General features: G+C 45.7%; 2 protein-coding genes across 4 annotated transcripts in view; both read left to right on the top strand.

The window, feature by feature from the left end:
• LPCAT2 (lysophosphatidylcholine acyltransferase 2) overlaps positions 1–24,581 on the top strand; it is a 47,928-nt gene extending 23,347 nt beyond the window's left edge. Inside the window, exons 8-14 of the mRNA XM_063141492.1 lie at positions 2,191–2,245; positions 3,645–3,727; positions 6,119–6,244; positions 8,361–8,514; positions 20,559–20,657; positions 21,116–21,257; positions 23,986–24,581. Of these exons, the coding sequence (XP_062997562.1) occupies positions 2,191–2,245; positions 3,645–3,727; positions 6,119–6,244; positions 8,361–8,514; positions 20,559–20,657; positions 21,116–21,257; positions 23,986–24,209 (883 nt within the window). The 3' untranslated portion in view covers positions 24,210–24,581. The remainder of the gene's footprint in view (positions 1–2,190; positions 2,246–3,644; positions 3,728–6,118; positions 6,245–8,360; positions 8,515–20,558; positions 20,658–21,115; positions 21,258–23,985) is intronic.
• Positions 8,676–10,085, top strand: CAPNS2 (calpain small subunit 2). 3 transcript variants are annotated; one of them, XM_063141496.1, is made up of 2 exons: positions 8,676–9,150; positions 9,187–10,085. In XM_063141496.1, the coding sequence occupies exons 1-2, from the start codon at positions 9,024–9,026 to the stop codon at positions 9,963–9,965; spliced, it is 906 nt and encodes a 301-aa protein (XP_062997566.1). In that variant the 5' UTR covers positions 8,676–9,023; the 3' UTR covers positions 9,966–10,085. The 3 variants fall into 3 exon arrangements, with proteins under 3 accessions (XP_062997566.1, XP_062997564.1, XP_062997563.1); XM_063141494.1 differs by having other exon boundaries at positions 9,138–9,150; positions 9,244–10,083; XM_063141493.1 differs by having other exon boundaries at positions 9,141–9,192; positions 9,244–10,083.
• Positions 24,582–25,740: the final 1,159 nt, after the last annotated feature.

Here is a 25,740-nt window from a genome sequence, read left to right as displayed (position 1 = left end):
ACCAAAAATAAATAAACAATGTAACTCTGAACATGTAAAGAGCCGTTCACATAAGAGATTAAACTGTAGATCAGTCTGGCCCCAAACATTTGAATGAGGTAGAGCTTTGGTAGGCTAAGAACATTAGAATGTAAGAAGTGCCCTGATGCTGGATCAGACCAAGGGTCCATCTAGTCCATCACTCTGTTCTCACAGGGGCCAACAAGGCAGGACCTGGTGCAACATCACCCTCCCATCCATGTTCCCCAGCAACTGGCGCATACAGGCTTACTGCCTCGAATACTGGAGATAACACACAACCATCAGGGCTAGTAGCCATGGATAACCTTTACCTCCAGGAATTTAACCAACCCTCTTTTAAAGCCACCCAAATTGGTGGCCATCACTACATCTTGTGGTAGTGAGTTCCATAATTTAACTATGCGCTGTGTGAAGAAGTCCTTCCTTTTATTTGCCCTGGATCTCCCACCAATCAGCACAGCGATTGCTTGGAGACTGTAAATCACATGCAAAAAAATATACAAACCCCACCAAGTTACGACATGGGGAGTGTGTAGAAATCACATTGCTGTCAAGTTTGCTTCCTCTCTGAAACTTCCTTGGCCGGTTCCCCCACCTCACTAGTTTCTGCTTGTTCCTCATGTTGAAGCTAAGGCTGGGGGGAGATCCTCAATGAGAGAAGACTCCTGTAGTTTATGTAGTTGTGTAGAATGGGTGGGGTGGGTGGGTGAGGCGGTTTGGCAAAAGCAGTTTGTCCCATCATCAAGTTGCAGTGGTGAGAGAACCTGCATTTGCTGAAATTGCCTCTTTTCTACAACTCTTGAAGTAGGGTGACCATATGGAAAGGAGGACAGGGCTCCTGTATCTTTAACAGTTGCATAGAAAAGGGAATTTCAGCAGGTGTCATTTGTATATATGGAGAACCTGGTGAAATTCCCTCTTCATCACCACAGTTAAAGGTGCAGGAGCTATACTAGAGTGACCAGATTTAAAAGAGGGCAGGGCACCTGCAGCTTTAACTGTTGTGATGAAGAGGAAATTTCACCAGCTTCTTCATATATACAAATGACACCTGCTGAAATTCCCTTTTCTATGCAACTGTTAAAGATACAGGAGCCCTGTCCTCCTTTTCATATGGCCACCCTACTTGAAGAACCAGAAATTGCCTCTTTTGCAGCCTGGCCAACTTTAAGTCAGGGGATGTTGATCGGGACCATGGCCCAAATCTGGCTCTCCTGGGCATCCGTATCTAACCCACCGAGTTGCCAGTTCTCACACCCCTTCCTCCCACCCACCCCAGCTCCGCCTCCTTTGCCCAATCTGCCCATCATTGGGTGCTTTCCTGGTTCTTGCTCTGTTTTTTTCTCCCATTCTAAAAGATTGAAAACCCTCTCTTACAGTTGCATTATTGGCAGCTTAAAACATGCTGCTGTTATTTAAGAGATAGATGAAAAGCACATCAATTCAAGACATTGGGATTATTACATGTGACTTCTAAAAGTAGGGTGGCCATATGAAAAGGAGGACAGGGCTACTGTATCTTTAACAGTTGCATAGAAAAGGGAATTGTAGCAGGTGTCATTTGTATATATGGAGAACCTGGTGAAATTTCCTCTTCATCACAACCTTAAAGCTGCAGGGGCCCTGCCCTCTTTTAAATCTGGTCACTCTGGTATAGCTCCTGCAGCTTTAACTGCTGTGATGAAGAGGAAATTTCACCAGGTTCTCCATACATACAAATGACATCTGCTGAAATTCCCTTTTCTATGCAACTGTTAAAGATACAGGAGCCCCGTCCTCCTTTGCATAGGGTCACCCTACACACACCAATCACCTCACTCTCTTTATGCCAATCCTAAATCCCTAGAATCCAAACTCTTCTTACTCCACAAATAAACCACTCTCTCTCACACACACTCAAACTCACACCTGACAAACTCCCAACACTCTCCTTATATACTCCTTCCCACACCTATTACATTATGAATCACACCCACTCAGTTCTAACATTCCCTACTTCCCAGACATACTAATTCTGGCATATACAATATAATGAATTGTGGGGTAATGCCACAGTGTCCGTCTTAAAACCTCGGCTCTTAAATGTCTCCAAATAGACTGATTTTCCAATTGTATTTTATTTAATGAATGGCAACCATTTTTGTTTGATTGTTTTTAATTCTTTTCCAGCAAAGAGTTGTTACTCCTGACTTTGTGCCAGCTCTTTACAAAAGTTGAAGTCGAGGTAAGAACTGGAGGGATGTTGATATTAAACATGTATTAGCTGATAATGCTGTGCTTGGTTTTTGTTCCCCCTTTTTCCCCCCAAAGAGGAAACTGCCTTCTTGCAAACATTTTAATGTATGCTGATTTGGTCTATGTTTGTGAAAAGCTGCCAAGAGGTAGTCATGTTACGCTGCTGCAGGCAACCACAAGCGAGGATCGTGGCATCTTAAAGTGAACAGGAACCTTGCTTGCAGCATCCGGGCTAGCAGACAGTTTGAAGTGAGCTACAGCCAAAGAAAGTTTGTGCCACAATAAACCATTCTTAGATTTCACTTCAAGTGTGTGTGTTACTGATTTTTGCCTGTTTCTTGACAAGTTATTTATTTATTTATTTATGTATTAAATTTATATACCACCCCATAGCTGAAGCTCTCTGGGCTGTTTACAAAAGTTAAACACAGCGAACATTAAAAAGTATACAAAATTTTAAATCATCAAAAATATAAAAACAACAATATAAAACAACAGTATCCATTTAAACAACAACAGTTCTGGGGTCCCTTAAAAAGCAAACTTAGCATATGTTGTTAAATGCCGTTAAACGCCTGGGAGAAGAAAAAAGTCTTGACCTGGCGCCGAAAAGATAATGATGTTGGCGCCAGGCGAGCCTCATCAGGGAGATCATTCGATAATTGAGGGGCCACCACTGAAAAGGCCCTCTCCCTCTTTGCCATCTTCCGAGCTTCCCTCGGAGTAGGCACTCGGAGGAGGACCTTAGATGTTGAGTGTAGTGTACAGGTAGGCTCATGTCGGGAGAGGCATTACATCAGGTAGTGTGGTCCCAAACCAATTTACATTAGGGATAGATAATCTATCAATTTTGATTTCTTTCCATTTCTCATTCTCCCCCCCCACCCAATCTTAAATTAGTTTCATCCTTTTCCCATTCTTTGCCAATATCTTAATAGCCAAAGGTGGGCTTCAGAAAGTTGGATGCTAGGTTCGTTAAGGTTTAAGAAATGCTGAAATCAATTGAAACCTAAGTATTGCCTCTTTTCTTCTTTTTTATTTTCATTTTTTAATTAGCAAACATTCTTAATTTTAGGAAGGCATTGGTGATTTTTAAAATATTATTATTTTGTTTACTGTAGAAGATAAGACTGCGATATTGAACCATCCTTATTTATTGAGAGGGTTCTCCCCTTTAAAGTGGCACAAAACCAATAAATAAATAAATAAAATTCCCTGTAGTTTTTCCTCTTTTAAGGATGTGGTGCCATCTCGTGGCTGATTTGTTTATCTTCCCTGGCTGATAAATTAATCCAAACCAAAACAAAATTATGTGAACAGATACCCCTGTTCTTGACATTCTACTGACTTCTATCTGATTACTGATCAAAATGCATTCTTTTCTCCAGTTTCTTCCTGTCTATATTCCAACAGAGGAAGAGAAGAGAGATCCAGTTCTTTTTGCCAATGGAGTCCGTAACAAAATGGCAAGGTGATGGTTCACAGGGGGATATTATTTTGTGCAAAGTATCTTAAAGTTGTTGATGACTGTCTTCTATTAAGGATGGGTGGACAAGTGATGTTAAGAACATAAGGACAGCCCTGCTGGATCAGACCAAGGGTCCATCTAGTAGGGTGACCATATGGAAAGGAGGACAGGGTTCCTATATCTTTAATAGTTGTATAGAAAAGGGAATTTCAGCAGGTGTCATTTGTATGCATGCAGCACCTGGTGAAATTCCCTCTTCATTACAACAGTTAAAGCTGCGGGAGCCCTGCCCTCTTTTGTATGTGGTCACTAGAGTATCTGGTCAGTAGGTCAGGGCTCCTGCAGCTTTAACTGTTGTGATGAAGAGGGAATTTTACCAGGTTCTACATGCATACAAATGACACCTGCTGAAATTTCCTTTTCAATACAACTGTTAAAGATACAGGAGCCCGGTCCTCCTTTCCATATGGTCACCCTACATCTAATCCAGCATTCTGTTCACACAGTGGCCATCCAGGTGTCGACTAGGAATTCACAAGCAGGATATGGTGAAACAACGCCCTCCCACCCATGTTCCCCAGCAACTGGTGGCTATAGGCTGACTGCCTCTGATACCTGAGGTAGTACATAACCATCAGTGCCTGATTCCTGTTTGCTTTTGCAATCTCTGCTCTGTTTACTCCAATGATAAACTTGCACAAATGAAGTGCAAGTTTATCATTGGAGAGGTTTCCCCGAATTCGTGCACTTTTCATAATTTTCACAGCTTTCCTCCATAGGCTAAAGCAGGGCTGATTCAGCCTACAGAGGAAATTTCTGCAAATTAGGGAATTTCCGCAAATTGAACTGGGAATCGCGAACGAGACGAATGCAGGCGTGTGTTCGGCATTTGCAAATATTTTTGTTCACCACTTGCTTGTGTCCAGGGCTTTGAACGGGACATGCTTGCATGTATTTTGAGCATAACCAAAATCCTCCTACATCCCTAGATTCTATACATCAGCCACGATCCACTCCTCCCTATGTGCAGTGCCTCTATGCAAATGTCCCTAGTAAGACTCACTAGAGCCCTGTTTTTTTTTCCCCATCTTCTCTTGCTTACCATCACATATGGAGCTTAGGACCAAAATAATAAATGAATTGTTGTTAATCAGTTATGGATTTAGTCCTTCTATTAATGTAGAGGTGGGGAACGTCAAGCCTGGGGGTCCAGCCTTCCTGGGTTTCCAATCCAGCCCTCTGGGGTCTTCCATACGGCCATGCCACCTTTGCCCACCCCCCATGTCCATTCAATGGTTTCATCACTTTGTACACCCCCCATTCTAAAAGATTGTAACACTTCTTCTAAGTCTTATTTATTGGCAGAAAGAACATTAAGTTAAAACATGCTGTGGTTGTGGTATTTTGGCCCCACATCCTTTTTAATTTGAACCCACCACCACCACTGGAATGTGCCGCCTAAGTGCACCCCATAAATTAAGTTCGATCCTCAGGCCAGTGTGGTGTAGTAGCTAGAGTGTCGGACTGGGAGTCGGGAGATCCAGGTTCTAGTCCCCACTTGGCCATGGAAGCTCACTGGGTGACTTTGGGCCAGTCACAGACTCTCAGCCCAACCCACCTCACAGGGTTGTTGTTGTGAGGATAAAGTGGAGAGGAGGATTATGTATGCTGCCTTGGTTTCCTTGCAGGAAAAAAGGCGGGATCTAAATGCAATAATAAAATAAAAAAAATGAAAGGTCCCCCCTCATCCCTCTATCAATGCAACTCACACAGTAGTCTTTGCCCTGAAACTGATGCCACTTCTTCAAATGCCACGAAGTTCCGTGAATGGTGAACGTTTCTCCATTCTTGGAATTGTGGTCCCTACATGGCTTGGGACCACAATACCTGATGGAACGCCTCTCCCGACATGAACCTACCCGTACACTGCGCTCAACATCTAAGGTCCTCCTCCGAGTGCCTGCTCTGAGGGAAGCTTGGAGGATGGCAACAAGGGAGAGGGCCTTCTCAGTGGTGGCCCCCCGACTGTGGAATGATCTTCCCGATGAGGCTCGCTGGGCGCCAACGTTGTTATCTTTTCGGCGCCAGGTCAAGACTTTTCTCTTCTCCCAGGCATTTTAACAGCATTTAACAACATTAAGTTTGTTTTCAATGGATCCCAGAATTGTTGTTTTTAAATGGATACTGTTGTTGTTTTTATACTGTTTTTATTTTTTAAAATTTTTTGTATACTTTTAATGTTTACTATTTTTAATTGTTGTAAACCGCCCAGAGAGCTTCGGCTGTGGGGCGGTATATAAAAGTAATTAAATAAATAAATAAATAAATGAGAAGATAGCATTTACCTCTCTAACTGGTGTTGTATGTCCCCCAATTTTGTTTCTACACTCGCAGCATTTTAGACGTACCGGTTACAGATCACACATACGAAGACTGCCGGCTGATGCTTTCAGCAGGACAGCTGACTCTGCCCATGGAGGCGGGTCTGGTGGAATTCACGAAAATCAGCAGGAAGCTGAAGTAAGTGTGGTTTTGCTCATTCAGTGGCCACAAAGAGCTCTTTGTGGGACCTTAGAACCAAACGCAGGAGTGGACAACATATAGCCCACAGGTCTCATGCAATCCGAACCACACCTGCCCCCTCACAAAAACATTAACAGAATAATTCCACACGCACCCCATTAAAAAAATGGTATTCATGGTCGAATTTAGCCGATTTGCTAGCTAAATTTGGCCCTTTTGGTGCTCTGAAGCTGCATTTCACTTGGAAACAAGTGAAACAGCACTGGAACCCATGACCTAGGGAGGTCATGGCCTCTCCCACACTAGAGGCCTTCAAGAGGCAGCTGGGCCACTACCAGGTATGCTTTAAGGTGAATCCCTGCATTGAGCAGGGGGTTGGACTTGATGGCCTTACAGGCCCCTTCCAACTCTACTCTTCTCTGATTCTATGAAATTTTATCACGGTGCTACAGAGCCATTTGACACAGACTGGAGCCCACAGCAGCTGCCTGGGGAGGCAAAATTGTCCCCCATGCCAGGCCTCCAGAAGTTGCTGACCCCTGGTCTAACATATTTATTATGACACACACTTCCATGAACAAAGTGACTCTGTTGGGAGTGGATGGTGTCCACAAACACTTGTGCACAATACAAGTGTTAATCCTGAAAGTGTCATAGGAACATAAGAACATAAGAGGTGCCCTGATGCTGGATCAAATCAAGGGTCCATCTAGTCCAGCACTCTGTTCACACAGTGGCCCACCAGCCATCGGCCATGGATGAACAAGCTGGACATGGTGCAATAGCACCCTCCCACCCATGTTCCCCAGCAACTGGTGCACACAGGCTTACTGCCTTGAATACTGGAGGTAGCACACAACCATCATGGCTAGTAGCCATGGATAGCCTTCTCCTCCAGGAATTTATCCATCCCCCATTTAAAGCCATCCAATTTGGTGGCCATCACTACATCTTGTGTCACAAGACTTTGTGATGTTTTTGCAGCAACAGACGTACATGGTTAAGCCTTTGGTTTTTGTTGAGATGTGAGGCTTGCTGACAGTTGGATGCCTAATGAGGTTTCCTCTCAGACCAGATTGTAGTAGGGAGAAGAGGGCTAAAGGCCCCCCCTACCCCCCCCACGAGGCTCCAGATCAGGATGCGTGTGTGTTTAAAATACATTTAAAACCAACCAAGATGGGACAGATCAAATGGCATTGAAAGGCCAAAGAAAATGAAAACATTTCACCAAAAATCACTTGGAAGTAGGAGCCAGGTGCACCTCCTGCTGAAGGCTGCAGTCTGTGTTAAATAGCTCTGTAGCACTGCAGAGCATTCATGTTTGAGGTGCTACCACTGAGGAGGCCCTGGGTAATAGAGTGTTGGATCCTGGGAATCCCTGTCTCTTTTCACACATTATTCAAATTACCTTGGATATCTAAAGTGAGGAAGACTGCACAAAGGTGTCGCTGTCTCAGGCATCCACACCAACGTGTGTGTGTGGCAGGTTTAGCGGGGAGCTGTGCATCATCATGGGACTTCACTTCTAGCTCTGCCCATCTCTCTGTCACATCTATGTTGCCCCTTAATGCAGGCAATGTGTATAAGGGATGCTGCTTTATGAAAAAAAAATATGTCAAGTTTCTCATCCTCATTGTGCTTGGAGCCCCGAATCTGGGCTGAACTTACCACCAAGTGGCTCAGTTGTTTCCAAACGAATTTGCGGCCTTGTTTCTGCTGCTCTGTACTAGGATGACCCTATGCAAAGGAGGACCGGGCTCCTGTATCTTTAACAGTTGTATTGAAAAGGGAATTTCAGCAGGCATCATTTGTATACATGGAGAACCTGGCGAAATTCCCTCTTCATCACCACAGTTAAAGCTGCAGGAGCTATACTAGAGTGACCAGATTTAAAAGAGGGCAGGGCTCCTGCAGCTTTAACTTTGGTGATGAAGAGGGAATTTCACCAGGTTCTCCATATATACAAATGACACCTGCTGAAATTTCCTTTTCAATACAACTGTTAAAGATGCAGGAGCCCGGTCCTCATTTTCATAGGGTCACCCTACTCTGTTCCTTCTCCAAATGGAGCAGCTGCTAACCCCAGCCCTGTGCCCTTCCCCCCTTTGAACAGCCTGAAGTGGAACAACATCAGAGAGCAGTTGGATCAGTTCGCCGCCATTGCCAGCGCCGCTAAAGGCGGCAGGATCGGAATCGAGGAGTTTGCCAGCTACTTGAAGCTGCCCGTCTCCAGCGTGCTGGAAGAGCTGTTTGCCCTTTTCGACAGGGTAAGCGTGCTTCTCCTCCTCCCTCCCCTCCCCCCAGTCACTTTCCACAGCTAAGATAAAAATAGATTGGTCCTGTTTGCAGGCAGAAACGTCTCAGTCCAAAAGTATCGGAGTAAACAAAATATATTTTAAAAATTGAGTTTCCCTGCTTAATTTAAACCAGGCGAGAACAGGGGTTGTGCATTGCTGAAGGGGGAGAGGGTTGGCGTTGTGTAAAGGCGAGCACGGAGGCAGCAGAAATGAGCCTAAGGTGAGCCCAGAGGTGCTCGGCAAGGGCCTCTGCAACTCTGAATTCACAACCGGAAGATTCCACGGCTGCTCGTCCATCGCGGAGGGCGGGGTTCCCTTTCTGGGATGCATTCCAGCTCTGCAAGATGACTTGTTTGGGCATGGAGTGATGTAATTGCTTTTGGCAGATGCCGTTGCTCTTGTAGCACAGACCCAACCCTGCGCTCTGCAGACGCCGTCGGAGCTTCTGGAAGACGCCTGGGTCTCTCTGACTCTTCACCATGTTCCTCGCTCAGGCTTTGTTGGATGCTGCCACCGGTGGTGGTGGTGGTGGTGGTGGTGGTGGCAGTGGCAGTGGCGGCGGCGGCGGTGTCGGAGGAGCTCTCCTGAAGAGCCTCGGAGGTGGAGGTGGGGCTGGTGGAGCCCTCCTGAAGAGCCTTGGAGGTGGAGGTGGGGCTGGTGGAGCCCTCCTGAAAGGCCTAGGAGGTGGAGGTGGAGGAGGTGGGGCTGGTGGAGCCCTCATGAAAGGCCTCGGGGGGCTCCTGTCAGGCGGCGGTGGCGGTGGTGGTGGGATGAAAACCGGGAACATCATGGGGCTGGTAGGGGGGCTTGTCAACATCATCAGTGAGGCAGCAGCTCAGTACACCCCGGAGCCTCCGCCGGCCCCCCGCAGCCATTTTGCCAATGTGGAAGCCAACGAGAGCGACGAGCTACGCCAGTTCCGGCGGCTCTTTGCCCAGCTGGCCGGAGACGACATGGAGGTGTGCCCCACCGAGCTGATGAACATCTTGAACAAGGTGATGGCCAGGCACCAAGACCTGCAGTCGGGCGGCTTCAGCCTGGACACGTGCCGGAGCATGGTGGCGGTCATGGACAGCGACACCACGGGCAAGCTGGACTTCTACCAGTTCCGTTACCTGTGGACCAACCTCAAGAAATGGCAGCAGGTCTTCAAGCAACACTGCAGCCCGGCAGGGACCGTCGAGATGGCCCAGCTGCCCTCTGCTTTCAAGGATGCCGGGTTCAACCTCCACGAACAGCTCTACGCGCTGATGATCCGCCGATACGCCGACGAAGACGGCAGCATGGATTTCAACAACTTCATCAGTTGCCTGGTGCGTATGGATGGCATGTTCCGTGCCTTCAAATCTCTGGACAGAGACAACGATGGCAACGTCCAGATGACCATCCAGGAGTGGCTGCAGTTGACCATGTACTCTTGAAACCCTCCCGACTGGCAGAAAGAAGATGATGACTGCAGCGAAGACTACGATCCTCATTCTGACTTTAGGACCTCAAGGGTGTCCATTTAGTTAAAATACCTGGATCTTCTTCTGTTTTGGAAAGGAGTCCAACTTTCTTGCCGTTGCTACCTTTTGGGCGATAGGCAAAGTAGGGGAGGGGGATCGAAGGATTCCTGGCAGTACTCAGAATTCTCCTTTCAGCTTTCTGTCTGTGATTATGTACCTTTTTGTTGGAAATGACTTCAGCATATTGGGGAAGGTCAGGGTGTGCATTTTGTATTGTTCTATTTTTTTTAAAGTCAGTTGCTTATTGCTTCAAGAACACGTATATACTTTTCAGTGTGGCTGGGCTGTCTTGATGTGTAGGACAAAGATTGCATGCTAGAAGGGTCGAATGTGTGTTGAAGGCCATGGCGGTGTCTCTCTTACCCCCTTTTCTCCTCTCCCCTTTTGAGTGATCTGCAATAGTTATTATACTGTAGAAGCGGAGCCTGCAACAAAGGCCACAGCTAGACCTAAGGTTTATCCTGGGATCATCCAGGGTTCACCCCTGCCTGAGCACTGGATCCCCTGTGTGTCACCTAGATGAACAGGTTTGACCCCTGGACGATCCAGGGATAAACCTTAGGTCTAGCTGTGGCCAAAATTCATCTCTGTCCCATGATTATTTGTCTGCCTTCAACTCCATCCCCACCTCCACACTTTAATCCTAAGGGCTTGCGCATCCCAGTTGGGTCTTTTCCCACATACAACCCAACGTTTTCTCCCTCATCCTGGGTGAACCAACACCTTGACATTCTGGGTAATTCCTGGAAGCTCACAAGTGCTTGTTAGGCTGTTTCGTTCCCTAAAGCAGTGAAAGGCTTTTCCGATTTCCATGGGGCTGTAAATCCATTCCAGGTTTCGAACAGAACCAGCCAGAAGCCTAAAGAAGCAGAATCTATTTTGAGGACAGGGTTAAGCACCCTGGATAGCTCGTTTAGAGTTTTGGCTGGTTCTGAGTGTAACCCAGAATGTATTCACACTCCCGCCAAAATTTGAGCTACCAGCCTTCACTGCCTTAAAGCCACTTTCCTTTAACGTGCAAACTTACATACTTTTGCAGGCCTAAAGGATCTCTTACTACCGGGTGGTCCCATTTCATTTGCAAAATGTGGTCGGCACTCAGCAACCCACTTTTTTTTTATTGGAGAGAATGCTTAAACCAGATCTGCCTTTCCACAACCTGACACCCTCTGGATGTGCAGGACTACAAATACCATCATTCCCAGCTTTGTCTGGGCTGCCTCGGGCAATGGAGTATGTAGTGTAGCAGATCTGGGGAGCGTCACATTGGAAGAGAGCAAGCAGAGTGAGCTTTGAGCTGAGCACAGTCCTTATAATTGTAGATTTTTGTTTGGCTTTCTGCACCGCTTTGCCTGAGGGCAGATTTGAATCTCACGCAATTGCTAGCAAAAGCAGAGCCCCTCCTAGTTTCTGAGCGTGAATGTGTGCAAAGAAGGGGGAATAAACTTTGATGATAAATGCAATGTGATTACTGCTATTTATGTAATGTTGTAACTTGGGATAGCTGGATGGAGGATGGTGGAGGGGAAATCATGGTTTGCACTGAGCAAGGCAATAGCAGGAAAACTGGGAGGAAGAGGAAAATGCAGAAGGAATCCCACCCTATGCATAGAGACAAGTGGACTGTACCACTCCAGGTTCTTTGCAAGGGGGGGACGTGTCCCTCCCCCCACAAATATTCCTTTACATTAAGTAGTCCACACAGCCAGAAAGCGAGCACAGCAGAAAAAGGCCTGCATCATACCATCTCTTCCTGCTATGTGGCTATACTATTCGCCTTTGATAGTGGGGAGTGTTCAAATATGGCACCCCTTGCTGTAGGCTGGATTGGTACGGTCCGTCCTTCTGCCAACTTCTGCTTTGTGTGCAACTGTAGACACAGCTTCGGATGATGATAAAACAGCTGGCTTTGGGCAGGGTGAGGTGGGGCGGGGCACTAACCGGGAGGGAGAGATCCCCAGAACTCACAATAGAACTTGAAAGCTTGGCGGTGTGTCCACCTGGCTGTATCATGCTTTGTTCATGTAGCATTTCTCTTTGAGGATATCAGGGGCAGTGTAGGTTTATGAAGTTGCCTTAAACTGTCTGAGCATTTGCCCAGGACGCTCTCTTTCGCCCAGCAGTGTCTCCACCAGCTTTCTTAACCCAAGATCCTTTTAACCAGAGGTGCCCAGAGGATTGCACCTGGGGTCTTCTGCAGGCAAAGCACATGCTCAGGAATCACGAGGGTCTCCTGAAGGGATGGCTGAGGATTTTAGCTGGTTCACATTTTCATCGGAACATATCCAAACTCGTGTAATGCTTCATAAACAGGGTGGAAAGAACTTGAGATTCCAAAATAAAAACAAATGTGGAAGAAATTGAAACTGGCCAATGCATCCTTCCAGGCCCAGAGCTTTGAATACTTGGCTCTGAAAAGTCTGGCTTTAAATCTCTTTCAATGATTCATCTGTGTTTATGGCACTGAATTAGGTGTGCCCTCTCTCTCTCTCTCTCTCTCTCTCTCTTTTCTTTCTTTCTTTCTTTCTTTCTTTCTTTCTTTCTTTCTTTCTTTCCTTCCTTCCTTCCTTCCTTCCTTCCTTCCTTCCTTCTCTCTCTCTCTAACATGTTCCTTATCTTTATCAGGGACATCATGGCCCTCTCCTTGCTGGGAATAGTTGTATCTATTGAATTTGGCCAGGGCAGATGAGTGAGAATTTCATTCCAGTTTGGTTTCGAATTACCAAAAAGTGCAAAGCTTCTTATTCAAGACAGAAAAAACTTGAAGGGTTTTTTTGTTTTTGTTTTTTTTAAAAAATGAATGTGGGGAGAAGCCAAACCGACAAATTTGACAACTGCATCCTTTACTAGGGGCATCCTTTGTCCTCATTTCACCCCTGCCCTCTGCAAGTGATTTCTTTCAGACTTGTCACAAGAGTGAGAGAAAGAATGTGAGGATTTTTTTTTAAAAATGACATGCAGGGGGGAAAAAAGTTGCCCCATCCATCCATTCCTACACTGATGTGTAGGTCACCACACCTAAAAAAAAAAGGATATTATAGAGCTGGAAAAAGGGCAGAAAAGGACAGCTAAAATGATTAAGGGGCTGGAGCATCTCCCCTATGAGGGAAGGTTACATCAACTGGGATTGTTTAGCTTGGAAAAAAAGGAGGCTAAGGGGAGACATGATAGAGGTGTACAAAATTATGCATAGAATGTGGATAGGGAGACATCTTTCTCCTCCCTCTCTCACAATCCTAGAACCCGGGGACATCCCATGAAGCTGATTGGTGGGAGATTCAGGTCATATAAAAGAAAGGACTTCTTCACACGGCGCATAGTTAAATTATGGGACTCACGACCACAAGATGTAGTGATGGCTACATATTTGCATTGCTTTAAAAGGGAGTTGGATAAATTCCTGGAGGAGAAGGCTATCAATGGCTACTAGCCGTGGTGGTTGTGTGCTATCTCCAGTATTTGACGCAATAAGCCTGTGTGCACCAGTTGCTGGGGAACATGGGTGGGAGGGTGCTGTTGCACCATGTCCTGCCTATTCATCCCTGGCCAATGGCTGGTTGGCCACTGTGTGAACAGAGTGCTGGACTAGATGGACCCTTGGTCTGATCCAGCATCAGGACACTTCTTACGTTCTTATGATGGCTCCTCAGCCATCATAAGAAGCTTTCTTAGCCTAGGTCAGAGTTTCAGGTCACCAGTGCACGTTTCTTGGCAAATGGTGAGGTGCTCTACCCCTTCCACTTTCTGATGAACAGATTCCCTTACCACCAGCTGAGATTGCTTCAAAGCGAAGTGAGGGCCTGCAACTGCTGCCATCTTTGTTTCCCATGAACCCCTCTGGGCCGCAAGTGCAGCTCAAGAACGTTCTTAAGAAATGAAGATGGTGGGCAACTTCAAGCTGAAGCTTTCTTCCACATGGCATCCCACCATCAAGAAAACAAGAAGTGGGGAGGGGAGGGAATGGTGTCACTTCTGTCCGGTAGGCCATACCTCCGATAGCAGTCATTTTGTGATGGCGCCCAGGGCAACTTCTCAAATTCCCAACTGTCACCATGGAGCCAAAAAAGGTTAGCGAGCCCTAGTCTACTCTTAGCTCTCCAAGGGTGAAGGTGATGGGGTTCCTTCCCATCAAGTGTTTCCATTCACTGAGGCAGAAGAACTGAAACAGGCAGCCTGCTTTGTAAACATGAAATAGTGCGGCTCTCATGGGGAACATGCATGCATTTAATGTGCTTGCCATTTCAGACCTTCAGGCCCAACTCAGTATAGGTGGGTGGCATGAGCAGAGCCTCACTCACCCCCTCATGCAATTAGAAATAGCATGAGGTGAGAACGACTGAAAGGAACTACTCAGTAGCACCACATTGCGCCCCACTGCTGTTTCTGTTTTTCCTTCCCTCGCTGTCTCCGCCACCGCCATCCCGACTCGCACCGCTTCAGAAACCGCATCTTCAGGTTTCTGCCTAATAGCTGTTTCTTCGTTGTGTCAAATCGAGGTTCGCTGCTTTGCTTTCTCAGCCCTCAAAAAAAGGTGTTGGCGTGTTTCGCTGGATGGAATGTGCAGCCTGATCTCATGCATTCTTGCCTCGGCAAATCAAGCGAGTGCTTTCTCACGTTAAAATAAATAAATATCCGAACACACCTCTCTCTCTCTCTCTCTCTCTCTCATTGCTCCCCACCCAGCATGGGGACGCCCTGCCGTTCCATTGTTATTTGTATCGGTGTTCAAATCACTTTACTTCAATAGCTGCCTTTGTGAAGAGATTGCTTTAGGTGGGTTTCATAGAATCGTAGAATAGCAGAGTTGGAAGGGGCCTACAAGGCCATTGAGTCCAACCCCCTGCTCAATGCAGGAATCCACCCTAAAGCATCCCTGACAGAAGGCTGTCCAGCTGCCTCTTGAAGGCCTCTAGTGTGGGAGAGCCCACAACCTCCCTAGGTCATTGGTTCCATTGTCGTACAGCAATAACAGTCAGGAAGTTTTTCCTGATGTCCAGCTGGAATCTGGACATCATTTGGAAGAGTGAAAGTGGATGGGATTTTTTAAACAGTTGCTTAACCCTTTCTTCTTCACCATTTACTTCCAATCCAGAGACTCCCAATTCCCCCACACACCTTGCAAAGTCATCGCTGCTAAACTCAGAAAACCTCTGGAAACCTTCCCCCCCACCCCGCCCAATGTAAGGTTTATTGATTTTTCAGTTTACCAATCTTCATGACATCTATCTTTTGCAACAGGCTTCAGTTAGCTCTCTAGACTTTGTCAGGCATTTCTGCTCACTGTTAATCTGTATCTTGGTATTCCTGTGGACTATGTGCTTGCTTTGGTGTTTAAATGAACACTTAAATTCCCTAATAGTTAAATTATGTGCCCAGTGCTGCTTTCTGTGGTGTCCCTGTACCTCCAGGGAATTGCAGCATAGGTACAAGTATGGGTATTTCTTAAAATGGACTCTAGTGTTGCCTCTTGGGGTTTTTTTTTGGGTGTGTGTGTGTGTGTAAGATGCCTCCAGTAGACCCCAGCTACATCTTCCCCTTTCTTCTCACTGATGCCAGTCACTGGTGTTGTCCAGGGGGAAAAGGCTTGGCTCGTGTGCAACTATTTCTCTTCAACCTCATTGCTCTTTTGCCAGTAGGGTTGGGCAATGTCAAAAGCACAGGGCTAGGGATCTGCACGTGCCCAATCATGTTCACCCCTGGCGCCCACCCTGTGGAATTCCCTGACCTACCTGTAACTGTCTAAGGCCGGTTGAATGCTTCTGCATTAGGCTGCAACACATTTTCAGTTTGGGAGGAGAACAAACGATAAAACGCCAGGCCTGTGTTCGTGGCAGCGATAATGAATAAAATATGTCTTGCTTTGTATATTCACATCTGTTCTGCTAGTAGCAGAACTGTGTGGTGTTTTTCTCTCTCTTTTCTTTCTCCTCTGTAAATAAAAGTGTGTCTGTGGGGGGGGGGGGAAGCAATTAAGTCTTGAAATACTCCTCCCAGATCATTCTGCATTCCATTCTTTATGACAGAGCCGCACCCGTCATGTGCCCTAAACCATGGAAATTAGCCAGTATCCCGAAGGTAGTGCTTAAGCCTCTTGCCCTTAGAGACAGCCTACCAATGGATTGAAATGCGACACTGTCCTTTGCGCTTGGTGGCTATTATAATGTAGTACCCTTCCCCAATCAGGTGCCCTCCAGTTGGTTTAGACTGCAATTCTGAGCATTCCTAACCATTGGCCATGCTAGCTGAGGCTGATGGGAGTTGCGGTCTGCAGGGCAGCAAGGGCACCAAGTTGAAGAGGGCTGATACATAGTGTCAGGAGTGTGCACAGCCCTTTACAAATAACAGATCTCTCCCCTGAGGAGTTTACAGTGTAAAGTTGAACACAGTGGATGTAGCGGGGAGGTGAAGCAGGACTAAATAAGGTGCATTTATTTATCTGTTTATATATTGTTTACAAAGTTTGTATATGCACCATTTTTATCCATGATTTCAAGACAGTTTTCAGAGTGGTAAAGCAGCAGTTTCTACAGCTGAAACTCTCCCCACGGCCTGAGTTCGATCCCAGCAGAAGCTGGTTCTCAGGCAGCCGGCTCAGGTCGACTCAGTCTTCCATCCTCCTGAGGTCGGTAAAATGAGTACCCACTTAGCTGGGGGAAAGGTAATAATGGCTGGGGAAGGCAACGGCAAACCACCCCGCTATAAGACCTGCCAAGAAAACGTCAGTGAAAGCTGGCATCCCTCCAAGACTCAGTAATGACTCAGTGCTTGCACAAGAGGTTCCTTTCCTTTCCTTTCAGAAATTACAATAACTCCATATACAATAACAATAACTCCATATACAATAACAATAACTCCATAAACAAGTAACATTAAAAGAAAGAGAGTTTAAAAAATGGAGATAATGAAAAATGTTTTAAAATGTCTGGGTATGTTTCTTGTTTGGGGTCTGGGCATTTCATAGTTGGGATGCCATGATTAAGGAAAGACTCAGGCCGTAGCTAGATGGGGCTTTATCCCGGGGCAATCCCCAGGATTGTCCCTGTGCATCCACATGAAGCACAGGGGATCCCGGGATCAGGAAGGAATGATCCCTCCCTTGCCCCGGGATATCGCCCTCCCCATTGGCCCCGGTTTTTCTACGGTCCTGGGCTGAGCCCGAGACTGTGGAATGTGTGGCCGGGTGCTGCGGCTTGACCCGGCTCCACGCGATTCCTCGTGAGGAGCCAGGAGCCGTGCACGGGGCACAGTGCTCCTCAGGAGTGCTGTGCCCATTGGGGGTAGGGTGGGGGGAGTGGGGAAAGTAATTTAAATTTTAAAAATAACTTACCTTTTGCACACGAGCGTTCATGCACTGCTGCCCCTTTAAAAATAATAATTACAAAATGGTGGGCGTGACGCCTCTCCTTCTGAGGTCGTCATGCATCGCATGTAAACAGAGGAGGGATCTCGCATTAAACACAACGCGAGATCTTCCCTCCTCCATCGCGGGATAGCAGGTAGGTCTAGCAAAGGCCTCACACACACTCCCTCTGATGGAGGCAGTGTTTCGGAGAAAGCTGATGGCTCTTTTGAGTTCTCAGGTTCTCAGGCCATCTATGACTTCAAAGTGAAGCACTAGTGCTCAACATTCAAATGTTATAGATGCGGTTGAAGCAGGGCCGGATCTACACTACTGCTTTGAAGTGCTTTATAACAGTTATAAAGCGCTTTAGCTGCTTTAAAGCACTATAAAACTGTTATAAAGCACTTTAAGGCAATAGTGTAGATCCGGCCAGGTCTTGGAGTGGTGACCTGAAAGATGTCAGAAAGTAAATGGACCTGCATGCTCCCTCCCCAGCTATACCCTAAAAAAAGGGCCTGCAGGGAAACCAGCCACGGAAACTTCCTTGTACTAATTGGCTAGAGCGGGCCAGGTGATTATTCCCTCCTATCATTATTTATTATTTTAATATTTATATATTTTATATACTGCCTCACCTGCTTAATTTTTTTTGAAAGAAAGAAAGAAAGAAAGAAAGACGTCAAGGCAGTGCCCACCAATTTAAAATGATAAAACCTTGCAACGGTAAAAACAAGAACATGAAAACAGTTTTTTTTAAAAATAATAAAAATAAAATATTTGCACATTTTAAAAGGCCAAATAGAAAAGATGTGCTTTAGAATCATGGACTAGTTGACTCCCTTTCTGAAGGCCAAGACGTGGGGCGGGGTGTGTGTGTGTGTGTAATCGTCATTCTTGAAAGAGGGCATTCCAGGGATTGGGGGCAACAGAGGAGAACACCCTTTCACATGGGCCTTGCAAACAGGCCTCTACAGGTAATGGTGTCCTCGAAACAAGTCCTCTCCAGGTGTTAGCAGGTGTGGTCGAATAAAGTAACCTTGAGTTCAGAATGTGAAAGGTTTGGCAAACTTCCCCGAGTCAAAAAATAGTCCTCTGACTGGGTAGGCAGAAATATAAAACAGCAGAGCAAACCAAGGCAGGCTTCCAACAGAATGACTACTTCTACACAGCATGCATAACATGCTAGTCTGTTGATACACAAGAGACACAGGCCGAAAAGGACATTTATTTAGCTCTACATGATTACTAGGCAACATCTCTCCCCCTACCCAGTGCCCCGGTTTGTACCCAACAGTCTCTGGTGCATCTGGAGCTATTAATTAACTCATTGCTCTGATTGACTTGCTGTCAATCAGAGCAATCAGAGCATAGTAACTTAAGGCAGTTACTATGTGAAAACTTGCTGTTTTCACATAGTAACTGCCTTAAAAGAAGAAATTGATCCTTAGCTTGCAACGTTTGGGATGTGATTCCCTGCCATTGCTATTTCAACACCAACGTCCAATAAAAGCTTGTGGGTCAGGCTTCCTTGAATAACTGGGAGACCTAATCTTACTGGCTGCAGATGGCTCAGAACCACCTTCCCCTGGACCATCAACTGCACGGGAGCCAGACCTAATGATAGAAGCCTAGATGAGAGAAGTAGCCACATCTGTGTGAATGGTGAAGAGGTGTGTTAACGGCTTGATGAGAGCCAATGATGTAGTGGTTAGAGAGTTGGACTGGGGCTTAGGAGATCTGGGTTCTAGTCCCCACTCAGCCATGGAAACCCACTGGGTGACTTTGGGCCAGTCACTGACTCTCAGCCGAAACTACCTCACAGGGTTGTTGTGAGGTTAAAATGGAGTTGAGGAAGGCCGGGTAAGCCATCTAGGATTCCTTGCAGGATGAAAAAAAAGTTGGGGGATAAATTGGATGTCAATAATGACTTGGCTGTGTTTTAGTTAATCTGAGAATATTGTTTGTGTGAATGAGGCTCAGGATCAGAAGAGTTTTCCTGTCTCCCAAGAGAACCCCCAGTATGCAACAAAATGTCCAAATATTGCAGCGTGGCCCTCCCTTTCTCACCACCAAATGAGTTACACAAAGAATGAGTTCAAACACCCAACTGGGATAATTCCCTGATATGTTATTTCCGGAACTGTGTTGTTGATATCCAGTATACTTATAGAGAACTTATTCTTTGAGTAGATGAAAACAGCTAGTCAAAACAGTGCCACCCACACAGTCCCGGTGGGGCGGGGAATGCCAAGGGTTGCATAAATACACAATAACTTTAGTAGAAATCATCTTTGTTGGTGCATGCCGGCAGGGTGTGGAGAGAATGGAATCAAAAGCAGCCCAATAAGGAATGTGCGAAAGGGTACGACTGATTTTGCATGCGGAGAGGGACAGAAAATGAAAGAGGAGGAGGAATAGAATGAAATATCTTAGAAAAGGTCATAGGCTGGAACCTCGAACAAGAGCACTTGGTACTGCAATATTTTGCTGTGGATCCCACTTGTTGGTGTTTATGCAGTCTATGTGGATGCTGAAGTACAAAAAATAACAGGACAGGGTTGACATTTTGAAATCAGTTGAAATCAGCCTTTTAGAATGGAGAGGAAAGTTGTGTGAAAGGTGGGAAACCCAAGATGGAGACTCTGGGGAACCCTGAAAAGCCAGGTTTGGCTCCTAGGCTTGTAGCTCTGCCCCCCATCCCCCCCCCCCCGCCACCATAGGGTATTTTTGACTGGGAGGGTGGTCCTCCAGCTTCATGAAAGAGGTGAGTTTGGGAGATGAATTTGAAACTAATCGGGTAAGTGGGTGGCATCTCGGAGGCACTGTAGTTGGCAGTTCTCAGCAGCATGAGAAAAAGTGAGGGAGAAAGAATGGAGATGGATGAAAGAACTGGAGACCTTTAGCAGCTGAGGGTGGTGAGACAAGTTATGGTCACAGGCTGGGATGTGTCAGAAAATAAGAGCAAGGTGATGGGCTGGCCAGGCCGTGGTGGGTTGCAAAGGTCAAGATAAGAAGGTTTTGCAAAGATGGTCAATGCTCCCTCATGAAAAAAGAAGTTCCTCACTGTAGATGGAATTCTAGTGTGCGTGTGCGTGTGCGTGAGAGAGAGAGATTCCATCACACACTCTCCCCAAATAATACCTGTTCCCTTGTGTTTCTTACAGAATGGAGATGGTTCCATCGACTTCAGAGAATATGTGATTGGTTTGTCTGTTCTGTGCAATCCTGCCAATACAGAACAGACAATTCAAATGGCATTTCAGGTAAGTCCTGAGGTTTAAAAGAGCCCTGCCTTCTTTTAAATCTGGTCACTCTAGTATAGCTCCTGCAGCTTTAACTGTGGTGATGAAGAGGGGATTTCACCAGGTTCTCCATATATACAAATGACACCTGCTGGACTTCCTTTTTCTATGCAACTGTTAAAGATACAGGAGCCCTGTCTTCCTTTTCATATGGTCACCCTAGCACTGTTTGACATTTATTATTATTATTATTATTATTATTATTATTATTATTATTATTATTAATAATATCCTGCCTTTTCCCCAGTACTGGGACTCAGGGTGGTTTACAATATTAAAACATGTACAATTAAAAGATATAAATACAAATTACAAAAGTTAGAATTAAACCTACAGTAAAATTAAAGACAATACAGATGTGTCAAATCATACATTGCCCGTGTTCTGAAACTTTCATACACGTCTTTCTCTCTCTCTAGCTCTTTGACATTGATGAAGACGGCTTCATAACGGAAGATGAATTTGCCTTAATTATCCGCTCATCACTTGGACTTCCTGATCTTGATGTTTCTCACCTCTTCAAGGAAATAGATGCTGACAAGTCTAACAAGCTCACCTATGGTAAGTGTGGCTTAGCTTGAACTGTCATAGTTTCCTTTTGTGTCTGGACTGACATAGGCCATTTCTACATCAGCCTAAAAATGCGGGCTGGTCACGGCTGAGTCCCTGTGTGTCCAAAGGATGCACAGGGACTCCCGGGGCAGGGGGGGACGAGTGTGGGTTTTCGCAGGGATAAATAATCCCTGGGGAAATCCGATTCTTCCTGTTGTCTCAGGATTGTCCTGAGACCACGGGAGGTGTGTGGCCGCCCATCCCGGCTTCTTGCCTCCTCCCCGTGAGTTGCAGGGAGCAGTAGATGGAAGGAGCCCGGCCGGGAGGAATCGGGGGTGAGGGGGAGCGGGGTCAGGGCTTTTTTTTAAAAAAAACTCACATTTCGTTGGAGCACACAGGTGTTCCGTTCCTTTAAAAAAAAAAAATATTTATTTATTTATTTATTTATTTATTTATTGCATTTATATACCGCTCCCATAGCCAGGGCTCTCTGGGCGGTTTACAGAAATTCTAAAATTGAAGTAAAAACAAGTATACAAAATTTAAAACTCTAAAACACAGAACATACACACCTAAAGCATTAAAAACCGATTAAAAACTAAACATGTGGGTAATTAGGATGTGCCGCCATATGCCTGGGCAAAGAGGAAAGTCTTAACCTGGCGCCGGAAAGATAGCAGCGTTGGTGCCAGGCGAGCCTCGTCAGGGAGATCATTCTACAGTCTGGGGGCCACCACCGAAAAGGCCCTGTCCCTCGTTGCCACCCTCCGAGCCTCTCTCAGAGTAGGCACCTGGAGGAGGACCTTAGATGTTGAACGTAGTGACCGGGTATATTCACGTCAGGAGAGGCGTTCCGTCAGGTATTGTGGTCAAATAAAAAATGGCAGTTGCAACACCCTCCTTCCTCCAAGGATGCCATGCCCACATGTGGACTAAGGGGAGGATCTCGTGATTAGGATCTCACGAGATCCTCCCACCTCCCTCCCTCTACACCAGGCTGGTTTAGATATGGCCATAGCGTCCCATTGTATCTGGGTGTGCTCTTAGGCCATAGCTAGATGAAGCTTTATCCCAGGGCGAATCCCAAGATTGTCCCTGTGCATCCACATGACGCACAGGGGGTCCCGGGATCAGGGAGGGATGATCCCTCCCTTGCCCCAGGATCTCACCCTCACCTTTGTCCCGAGACTGCAGAACGTGTGGCCGGGTGCCCCAGGTTGACCTGGCTTCACGCAATTCCTTACGAGGAGTCAGGATCCATGCACAGTGTGCAGCATCCATCGGGGGTAGGGTGGGGAGAGCGGGAAAAGTAATTTAAATTTTAAAAAAACCACTTACCTTTTGCGCACGAACGTTCATGCGCTGCTGCCTCTTTAAAAATAAAAAAGGCAGGCGCGACGCCTCTCCTTCTGAGGACATTGCGCGTCACATGTAAACAGCGGTGGGATCTCATGTTAAACTCAATGCGAGATCTTCCCTCCTCTGTCGCGGGATAACAGGTAAGTCTAGCTAAGGCCTTAGATGTTTCCCCCTCATAGGGCTATGCTTCCTGTGGTTCCACAGGGCAACCACGAAAGTTCAACGAGCTGAAACCTCTGTAAGTATAGAGTGTAGAAATTCCCTGTGTAAGTTGCTCCCCGATAGTGTGTTCAGGGCCTACTTGGCATTCCACTAGGGTGACCGTATGAAAAGGAGGACAGGGCTCCTGCATCTTTAACAGCTGTATTGAAAAGGAAATTTCAGCAGGTGTCATTTGTATATATGGAGAACCTGGTGAAATTCCCTCTTCATCACAACAGTTAAAGCTGTCCTCTTTTCAATCTGCTCACTCTAGTATAGCTCCTGCAGCTTTAACTGTTGTGATGAAGAGGGAATTTCACCAGGTTCTCCATATATACAAATGACACCTGATGAAATCCCCTTTTCTATGCAACTGTTAAAGATACAGGAGCCTGGTCCTCCTTTCCATATGGTCACCCTACGTTCCACACAATTATTGTCTAGTCCTTCATGCTCAACTATGGCAAGATAAGAATGAGCTGCAGCAAGTTTCTGGCTCTCTCTCCCTGCCATTACAGCAGTGTTGACACAAGAAAGAAGCTTGGAAGTGTTCGCTTTGTTTCCCTGTGAATGATGTTAACTATGGTTTGCTGCAACATGCCAGCTTCATGACCTATCATTTGAAGTTGACTTCTTTCAAAGAAACCGTAGTTAACATTAACCAGGGTTTGTCAGTCCAGACAACACAGTAAGCAAAAGCTTCCAAATGCCTTCTTGTGGCCATGCTGAAGGATGAGGGGGGAGCTGAGGAGTTCCAAGTTTACTGTGGTAGTTCTCATCACATAATTTAGTGCATAGGTAGATAACCCATAGCTTAGAGGTCACATGCAGCCTGCATGGTCCTGCCATCACCACATTTGCTGCCATAATGGTGACAAAACCACAACAATGCAGCAATTTTGCTTGAAAACAAGATATATGGAGAACACATGCTTTGTTAGGAAGTTGGTTTGCACTCCCAGGAGTGTGATTCTGGTTCCAAGCTAGTTTTTGCCACTGCCTCTGTGGCAAATTCAGGGGCAAATTCAGCAGTGGCAGCAATTTTAGCAGTGGTGGGAGAGGAATTGTACCCCTCATAGGTTCTGGGGGTCTCCTGGAAATTCCTCACCCTGGTTTAGCATGACTTCTGAAATTTCCCAATGCTAAATATCATTTCTTGCGTTTCCTTAATTTCCAGAAGAGTTCAAGGATTTTGCCCTGAAGCATCCGGAATACGCCAAGATATTTACAACGTATCTTGAGCTACAGCGTTGCCAGTTATTTCCGGAGACGGAATTTAGTGGCTGCATACCCACTGCAAAAAACCCAGTTTCAGAGAAGACCTCAGTGCCAAGGAATAAAGTCTGTCCTGAAACAACTGAAGATGACCATTCAAGTGTCTCTGATAAAAAGGAAGACTGAATCGAAAAGGAAGAAAATATTATGGTTTTTATTATTATTTTATTTTAACTTATCCTACATAAGGATCAATTTTCATTAAAAAAATATCTTTTTTTATTATTGAAGGTGAAGACAAAGATGGACTTGCTAACCCAATTATGTCAAAACTATTTTTAATGGATTAATTATTCTATTGTTGCCATGTGGGGTGCATTAATTGTGCTCCTGTTTTACCCAGCTGCTTGCAATGGGGCAAAATGCAACACAGGGTCTCTCTCTCTCTCTCTCTCTCTCTCTCTCTCTCTCTCTCTCTCTCTCTCTCTCTCTCTCTCTCAGAGAAGTACAAATAGTTTTACTTCTTTGCTTTCCGGTTTGAGTTCCTGAACAGTTAGAAACTATTTCTGGAGTAGCCAATAGATTTTTTCTCAGCTCCTTGGTAACTTGGTAGGATCTGAAACTTCTTGAGATAATAAATGAATAGAGATGGAGTGTGACCCCTGGGTGGTCTTCATAGTGGAACAACATCAATAATGTGTCTTTCCCTTGTTTCACTTCTTTTGCAAGCCTCCTCCCATCATCGTTCCTCTATAAATCTCCTAGGGATCAATTACCTAGGGAGGTTGTGGGCTCTCCCACACTAGAGGCATTCAAGAGGCAGCTGGACAACCGTCTGTCAGGGATGCTTTAGGGTGGATTCCTGCATTGAACAGGGGATTGGACTCGATGGCCTTGTAGGCCCCTTCCAACTCTGCTATTCTATGATTCTATGATCAGCCTCCACTGCTCTTAGCAGGAGCATGTGGGAATCCAGGTTCATGGCTTGTACCTATGGAGAAGGATGGCCCTCTTTCCCAGAGTTTCCTTCCATCTCGTTGAAACCATGATAAAATGCCCCTGTTGTCTGGTTAGGTTGAGTAAGGCTAATCTCAGGCTGGGCAAAATAACCCAATCAACTCCAGTTTCCAGTTGAAGAAAAATAATTGTTCAAGTCAAGCGAAGTTCAGTTATAATCAGTTGCTTTTCAAATCAAATGAAATAGATTGAACTAGCTCGCACTTTATTTATCAAGACCTGACTGCTAAGAAGTACTTACCAAAACAAGTTGGGACAAAGCTTCTGGAACTTCGCAGGGTGGTTCAGCCTGGACTCTTTGCCAACTGTTCACAGATAAAGGAAGATTTCACAATCAAAGTTATTTGGATGAATGGAATGGCTAGGACATGGATACTGACCAATAACCCAAAGTGACCTTGATCATGTGTCCTGCAAGAGATTCCTACCTGTACCTATTGGTACCTTTATGCACTTTGTGCCAACACTTATTGATACCTGTTTTGGGATGGACAAATCTGTCAATTCAAGTTTCTTTCAGTTTCTGTCCCCCCCCTTTTTTAGATTGTTCCCCCCCCCAGAACATTGAGAGTTTTTCCAGCCTTTAATTTGGTTCATTCTGAACATTTAGAATTAAAAGAAAAAAGAAAAAGATAGTGCTTGTGAAAAATTGTATTCATTTTTGTGCATTTCTCCTAGTAAATGCATTTTGTATGGAGAT

This window comes from Elgaria multicarinata, chromosome 14 (genome assembly GCF_023053635.1).
Source record: "Elgaria multicarinata webbii isolate HBS135686 ecotype San Diego chromosome 14, rElgMul1.1.pri, whole genome shotgun sequence".
In the NCBI taxonomy this organism is placed as follows: Eukaryota; Metazoa; Chordata; class Lepidosauria; order Squamata; family Anguidae; genus Elgaria; species Elgaria multicarinata.
The sequence above is the reverse complement of the archived record's forward strand: the minus strand, read 5'-3'. Positions and strand labels throughout refer to the sequence as shown.